This window comes from Notolepis coatsorum (genome assembly GCF_963971535.1).
Source record: "Notolepis coatsorum genome assembly, chromosome: 11".
Classification (NCBI taxonomy): domain Eukaryota; kingdom Metazoa; phylum Chordata; class Actinopteri; order Aulopiformes; family Paralepididae; genus Notolepis; species Notolepis coatsorum.
In genome coordinates, this window is record NC_140175.1 from 129633463 (window position 1) to 129642143 (window position 8681).

At 41.3% G+C, this 8681-nt stretch overlaps 1 protein-coding gene across 1 annotated transcript in view; it reads right to left on the reverse strand.

Moving 5' to 3' along the window:
* The window catches only part of LOC311237272 (scavenger receptor cysteine-rich type 1 protein M130-like), a gene marked incomplete at both ends in the record, with an annotated part of 73124 nt that extends 65031 nt beyond the window's left edge, over positions 1-8093 (reverse strand). The window contains one exon of the mRNA XM_084325077.1: positions 8033-8093. Within this exon, the coding sequence (XP_084181203.1) occupies positions 8033-8093 (61 nt within the window). The remainder of the gene's footprint in view (positions 1-8032) is intronic.
* Between the last annotated feature and the right edge of the window lie 588 nt (positions 8094-8681).

The following is an 8681-nucleotide window of genomic DNA, read 5'->3' on the forward strand; positions in this document are numbered from 1 at the left end:
CATATAGAGTTGCAGGGAGAGAGGATATCTTTGCTGAGATATGGGATAATTTTACCTAACTGAACGGTCTGGTGATGAATGATTGAGGCGGTGTTTCAGTATTATCGATGATAAATGTGAAAAGTAGGATCTGACCTGATGGTACCTATATTTTATTTTGTATTATGTATCTATATACATATATTGTATGTCCGAATGGTGTATCTATGGCCTAGCCACTTGCTCTATCACACTCTCACTTACACATATCGGGGATATACACATGCATATGGGACACACACACATACATAGCTGAGACACAGATACATATACACATCTGAGATATACACTCACACACATGTAGATTCACAGTCACATATCTGAGAAGTACACACACATACACATATGAGACATACACACATACATACGTGAGGCACGTACCCACATACACATATCTGAGACACACATTCATACACATTCTCACACACACTTACATATATCTGAGATACATCCTCTCACATGCACTATGGAGAAAGATGGCATCCCGATAGAAATGCAGCACATACTTGCATCGCAGGTAGAATTGGACTTCATGTAACGTATATACGTCTTGGTTATATATGCATAATATATAGTACTGTTATTTTTTTTTTTTTGTGTACTTTTTTAATTTCCATGTCTGTTTTTGGTATGTCTGTATAAGTCCTATGTAGGTTTTGTATGTCTATAGGAAAAAGAAAAAGACAAATCTTTGACTTTGCATGTTATGCTGTTGAAAGTTCTTCCATGAAGATGTATAAGATTTGTGCAAAAATATATAAAAAAAATATATATATATAGAATGACAACTATTTAACTAAACAAATAGTCTATCTAGTGCTTCATGTGTATACAATAATTACCTAATCTAATAACTAAGGCTGTCAAATATATCGCGTTAATATCGCGTTAACTCCCGATTCTATTAATGCCACTAATTTTTTTAACTCAAGATTAACTAAAAAAAAAAAAAAAAAAAAAAAAATCCTTTTTTTTACTAGACTTCACTCAGGTGTATTATTGATGCTCTCATTGATACTATGTTTGTTTCTGAAGTGTGTGTGTGTGTGTGTGTGTGTGTGTGTGTGTGTGTGTGTGTGTGTGTGTGTGTGTGTGTGTGTGTGTGTGTGTGTGTGTGTGTGTGTGTGTGTGTGTGTGTGTGTGTGTGTGTGTGTGTGAGATATAGAGAGAGAGGGGGGTGAGAGAGATGAGGAAGGGGCAAAAGAGAAAAAGAGCTGGGAGAGTGTGTGTGTGAGGGAGAGAGGGGGGTGTGTGATTAATCAGCCCTTGTGTGTGTGAATGTAACAAGTTCCTAACGTTTTCTTTCCCCTATTATTTCATGCACACTTTATTCATTGTTTTAAATTATTATTTTCTTTTAAGTTATTTTGTGCATCACTCTGTTTTGAATTTGATGCAAATTTGCAATGCATGAGGGTCATCCTTTTGTGTTAAATGGCTGCACAAAGCAAGCATTTGTTGACTCGCATGTTGATAAGAGTATTAAAACTTGGAACTTGAAAAAGATCTGTTTAAGGGGGGAAAAAAAAATGCGATTAATTTGCGATTAATCGCGAGTTAACTATGGACAATCATGCGATTAATCGAGTTAAATATTTTAATCGTTTGACAGCACTACTAATAACATGAACTAAAAAAGAAATCGATCAAAATGTCTTGCTCTGAAAATAGGGACATAGCTGCGCTTCACGCAGCTCTCATTTGACAAATCTCTTCTTCTTATTCTATGGGGTCGCAACCACACAAAGGCGCATACTGCCACCTACTGTTCTGACAAATCAACTTCACCAACTTAACGTACGCGGGAGGCCTATTCCTTAATGTCAAGCAAGCAGTGCAAGAATGCGGAAGCATTCGTCACCGCAGGTACCGTAGTGGCGTGCGGTAATGCGCCTTTCATTTTCCTTCGCCCAGCGCCCAGGTGCGTGCACCGGCGGCGGCGTGCTCGCTCAGGTGCGTGCGTGCGCCGGCGTGCTCGCGAGGTGCCCGCGCATGCGCATGAGATCCCGCCTTGGTTCGACACGAGCGGATGCCAGAAACCGCCCCTTATTCACTATCCAGAAATAGCTCAATTGGCAAGACTGCATGGCTGTGGATCCTACGGCTCGTTGCTGGCGAGTTCGAATCCCATCAAATATTATTTTTTTAACATGATTTTTTTTTTAACGTGTATTCTTTCGCCGGTTAAGGTTAGGCATGGTTAAGGTTAAGGTTAAGGTTAGGCATTGTTTCGGAGTTGGTTAAGGTTAGAACGGTTAAGTTTAGGCGCTGTTAAGGAGCTGGTTAAGGTTAGAGTTTGTCAAAGAGAATGGCAATAGACAGCCTATTTCCGCGCGACAGCTCCCAAAGCGGGCCTGAAAAGAAAGGCGCTTTACCGTAGTGGCGTGCGGTGACGAATGCTTCCGCATTTTTGCACTGCTTGCTTGTCATTATGCTACACGCCTGCGGGAGAGCAGTCGCATTCGTGTGACATCACGGGTCCTATGTCCGTTATCAACCAGGAAATGCCAAGCGGCTATCGGCAATCATTGTCATCGAAAATTGATAATAATCACTAAATGCATTCAGTGCTGGATCTAATCAAATGGATTTATCGAGACACGTTATGGAAAGTTCAAGACCGGACCACACAGCTTCTGAAAAGTGCTAATTACACGCTTCCGACGGCGATGGTCTACTCACCAAGTGCAGAGCAAGTGAGTGTATCAGCCGCTGTGTTATGATTATTATGATACAAAATGTGAATGAATGAATGAATGAAAACGTTATTTAACAGATTGCAAAATGGGTACAATATTTTTTTTAAACTTTTATATTGAATTTTTTTGAAGGCCCCTCGTCACTAGAGGCCCCACATTTTATTTTTATTTTTTTTCTTATTTTGGAGATCGATGTCATACTGTGACACTTAAATGAAAACATATTTCATCAACTAAAATATTTAGTCAACAAAAATATTTCATCAACTAAAATATACAGTATGTCACACCCTGCCGTCTGCAAGTGGCTAATCTTGAGTATTTTTTCTCCTCTTCATAAGAGTTTGAGGTTTTCCGTTTGAGATAAAAACAGCAATAAAAAGTCAAAACTTGCATCTCCACATCCCAGCCCCGACGCCTGAATACTTTTACCAACGGATTTCCAGTTCCGTGTTCGCGTTCTGCGCTCTGATTGGCCACTGACGTTTCTGGTAGCGCCAATCGTGTGACGCCTCTTTCTTTCACCGGTTAAGCTTAGGCACTCTTTCGAAGTTGGTTAAGGTTAGAGTTTGTCTTAGAGCACGGCGATAGAACACCACCCCTGATTCCATACTCTAACCTTAACCAACTTCGAAAGAGAACTAAGAAACGTCAATCAATATTTCGATTGTATTTTTTTTCTTTTATACATACATACATACATACATACATACATACATACATACATACATACATACATACATACATACATACATACATACATACATACATACATACATACATACATACATACATACATACATACATACATACAGCCCCACCCCCACCTAATAGACAGTCCCCTCACCACCGTATGTAATGTATATATTCTCTCCCCACCGTATGTATATTTCTCTCCCACCCACCCACCCCCTCCTAATGTACAGTCCCCTCCCCATCATATGTATATACTCTCTGTCAGGATATATGGGTAACAGTACTGTATATTTGCATATCATATATGTCACAAATGTAACAGTACTATATACCTGTATGTCATGTATGTCCCTATGCCATAAATGTCATGATGTCATATATGTTGTGCATGTCATTCATGTCACTATAAATTGAAAATGGGGGACCCTGATGTAAACAAGACAAACGTCTTTCTCTGGTCTGCATCCCCTTAACAATTGTGTGTATTGAGCCGTACTGTATTATTTGGACCCATTCTGCAATCTGTTAAATACAATTTTCATTAATTCATTCATTCACAGACAGTAACACAGGACAAAAACACATTTCAACCCCCTCCCTTCCCTAATTATAATTTAAATTGACATTCACGTAAAAGTAAGCTTACTATTCTAATATTATATTCTTGTCTCCAAAGTGTGTGCATGTTTTTTTTCTTCCTGAAGATGGCGCCATCCCCCCATCTAAACATGATGTGTTTCTTTTCTCTTCTTGATTGATTGAAAACTTTATTAACAGATTGTAGAATTTGTACAGTACAGTACAGCTCAATATTTTTTAAGGGGATGCAGACCAGAGAAAGACTTTCATCTTGTTTACATCAGGGTCCCCCATTTTCAATTCATCATAACATATATGACATACATGACATACAGATAGACAGTAGTGCTACATCTATACATTTATGACATACCAGATTTGCAAATACAGTACCGTTTGTGATACGAAAAGAGTCCAGAAAAGAGAGTATATACATTTGACGTAGAAACTGTACATTGGAGGAGGTTGGGTAGGTGGGGGGGGGTTGGGGGGGACTGTACATTGGAGGTGGTTCGGTGTGGGTGGGAGGGGTGGGTGGGGGGCGGACACTGTACAACTGTACAAGCAAAACTGTACATTGGAATATTGACAAAACCATACTTGGTCATTTACTGTACATTGGAGGGGGTTGTGTTAGGACATTTACAGGGGCCAGTTTCGAATTGCAGTCTCCCGTAGGTGTTCTTTGAGAGTGTTTTTGAAAGTGGGTAGTGATTCACATTCCTTTACAGCTTTGGGTAGGGCGTTCCATATTGATGTGGCATAATTGCGAAACGTGTTTAGTCCCTTGTTTGAGCCGAATCTGGGTTTAACATGATTTGTGGAGCTCCCTCTGGTGTTGTGATCGTGGTATTCAGTGACCTTTGGGAAGTATTTTGACATGTACATGGGTACCTTGGTCGTGTAGTGTATCTTGTAGACCAGGCCCATTGCAAGTTGCTGTACTCTGTCGTCTACTCTAAACCATCCTAGGTTGTCAAAGTGGGCAGGGGTGATCAAAGTCCTTTTAGCTTGGCCCTCAGAGCCCACCACTTCTAAATATTCTATATATTTTTTAAAGTGACATATAAAAACGCCACCGTGCGTGCGTGCACGTGTATGTGTGTGGGGGGGCCTCCACAAGAATCTGGCCCAGGGGCCTCTGAAGTCTTAATCTGGCCTTGAGTACGGCTCAATACACACAATTGTTAAGGGGATGGAGACCAGAGAAACGTTGTACTATTTCTCACATGCACGATAGCTCCGACTTCAGAGGTTAACTTAATAGAGGTTTTATTATTCGTTAAATGTACACTTTTGTCCAGTGCTTTCGTAAGCTGCATGTAAAAGGCACTCTGCAGATTACATTTATATATAGCTGTTTTATACGTCAACATTGTATTGCTGACCATCAACAAAGAATGACAGGATGTGATGTCATAATCAATCGTCACCTCGCTAGAATAATATTTCCAACCTGAACCGCAAAGCTGAATTTAAACGTTTTTAACTCGTCCATCGAAACAGGTTACAGTTACCAATACCAATTCAGTACCTTCCAGTACCAATTCGACCACTGAGATTTCTGTCTCGGACACAGATGATGACACAGAAGCTGTTAACACTTTGATTGCCATGCCCGAGATTTCTCTGGTTTACCCTCCCTCCCCCCCCCCCCCCCCCCCCCCCCCCCCCCCCGCTGGTTGAATTCGTTTTATTTTTTTATTAGCGATCTGATTCATATTGCATCAAGCGAGCCTACCGTTGGATATTCCAGTCACCCCAGGATCTCAGATGTGAAAAAAGCGCCCCCTATCGTCTCCCAGATAATAATAATAATAATAATGACTTGGATTTATATAGCGCTCTTCATGACACCCAGAGCGCTTCACAGAGTCCATTATTCGTTCATACACAGTCATACCGGTGGTGGTAAGCTACAATTGCAGCCAGAGCTGCCCTGAGGCAGACTCACGGAAGCGTGGCGAATAATCATCGCCTACGGCCCCTCCGACCACCACCAACATTCATTCACATGCATACACATTCATACGAGGCAAGTAGATTCGAACCACCAACCCTTCGATCATTGGACGACCCGCTCTACCCCTGAGCCAAAGCCGCCCCACATGGTAAATCACCCTTTTGGATTGGACTCAATGAAAGTGAATGGGTTAAAGGATTTCTGACTCCACATTTTACGTCTCACTGATGCAGCCGGGGTTACCAGAGTTCATTCTGGAGCCTCTGAGCCGCGCGGATCATGTGTTATACTGTACATACGGTGGATCAATACAATTATCGATTTTTTCGAATGGTGATCAGGAATTGGAATATACCATTTGGATACCATCTGATGTCAGGTAAGGAATCTATGTTATCAGTCTTAGGATAATCAGACTCGTTTTCACGGAGATATAAGCGTTTCCACTATATGTGATATTGCTGTTTCACTGTAAAAGCCATCAGGAAATGAGAGCAGCGATTATCAGCGCGCGGCACGAGCGTGCATGCGCGCACATATACTATCGATCATCTAGCGTTTATTTGAAAACGATTCATAAATAGGCCGACAAATGACAACTTTCTGGAATATTCCAGTAAAAGGCGATTATCATAGAATGGGTAGTTTTTTTTCGCGAAAACTAGTGATTTTCAAAATGCTATCAAACGGAAATGAAGCAATAAAAAAACAATCTGCCTTGACAATGTTGACTGGAAAATGAGTCTTTGATAAGCGACGGGCAGATTAGACACATAGCCATAATTTAAAACATAGATTAGGCGATATTAAATTAACATTGGAGTGGGTTTGGGCATCAAGGGGGTAAAAAGGAAAACACGGACTGGCTCTCAAACAGTTTCAGTGCCGACCTTGTTTACATTTTTACCCTGTTGAATGCCATCATCCACTTCAATGTTAGCGTTAAAAACACCTAATCTATGTTTTAAATTATGGCTATGTGTCTAATCTGCCCGTCGCTTATCAATGACTTGTTTGCAGTCAACATTGTCGAAACGGATTGTTTTTTTTAATCGGTTCATATCCTTTTTATAGCATTTCCAAAAGCTATCGTTCTCTCGAAAATTTTCAGAAAATTTAAAGATGCCCCCATAAACAGCATTTATTGGAATATTCTCGAATACACTAGACACATTGTCATTTGTCGGCCTATTTATGAATCGTTTTCAAATAAACACTAGATTATCGATAGTATATGTGTACTTATGCCCGCTATAGACGCGAGCTGAAAAATCTATTCTCTTATTTCCTCATCAGCTATCAGAGCCAAACAGCCACATCATACATAGGGCAAACGCTGAAATCTCCGTGAAAACAGGTCTGATTATCCTAAGACTGGTAAAATAGATTCCTTATCTGAGATCAGATGTTATCCAAAAAGATTTTTCCAATTCCTGATCGCCATTCCAAATATCGATCACGCTTATTGATTACAGTGTTGGTACTACCTTCACACCCTTCCCAGAAGCAGTTGCATTTTTATCTCCTCTCCCACCCCCAGAGAACACCTCAAGGCCTCTCTCTTATCCGCTTGGAGACGTCCGTACCAGCCCTTACAGCTCCTTTCCCCAGAGCCTGGATCTGCCCTCGCTAGAGACGCTCGGACGTTTTTGACCTTTTTCTTCTTTTTCTTTTTACAACAGAATCCTCAACTCGACTCGACTTTTGACCGTAATATGGATCTAATAAGCTGGGCTTTTACAGCGATTGATCGCATATTCTCGACAAGGAGGCAGAATGCGGATGACCCATTATGCCCTCTTGGGAGCTATCAGGCGGGATACACCATAAATTCATACGGGACCTGGCTCGCGATATGCTTTTTCCCGCTGGAGATAAACGACGTTGAGGACGTATATCTTCTAATTGTAATGCTGCTCGGCTTGGGCTCCGTCAGCTGTTGGATCTGGTACTGTCTGAATCTAATTCGGAAGAAGTTGATTCCCCTGGCCAGGGATATGGCCGGGATCAAGGACAACCAAATGGAACTGTTTAAAAAGATCGCTGACCTCAGTACCCTGCGCGGTGATGAACAACTGAGCTCCAAGACCATGTTGGAACGGGGCGAAATCTACCATGTAGACAAACAATAGTGCTTGAAGACTATTCTTGAGAGACTTGCTTCTAACCATGCAGAGGAACTGTCGCCGTCTCAGGCCATTCTGGACATCACGTCGGAAATTAGGGACGTGAAAATTAAGATGCCACCGTACCGTGCTAATAGGGGGTACGATGATGGTGACGATGATTAAACTAAATTGACCAAATCTGACCATATGCGGCATATCTGCCTCGAGCTGCATGTATGCATACGTCTGTCTCAAAGAGTCCTGCATGTATAACAAATGCGCATGTTGGTGAATTTATGACTGTGTGCCATTATTACTATCAATGTAATAATTGTGGAATATTACTATAATGAGCTGTATGTTAAATCTCGTTGTGACAACTGTAACAATGACAATAAAGATCTATTCTATTCTGTAAATACATAATCGTCGCTGTTCTGAGGGCCGGCGATCACTTGGTCTCTTCAGATGCCTTGACGGAAAAATAAAATGAGCGAACTGACCACTCCCCCTGCATCAGTCTGAGCTGATGGGTGCAGTTACACAGGGAGAGACGATAGGGGGCGGTATCTTCCCAATTGAGCTCAGAGAGACTCT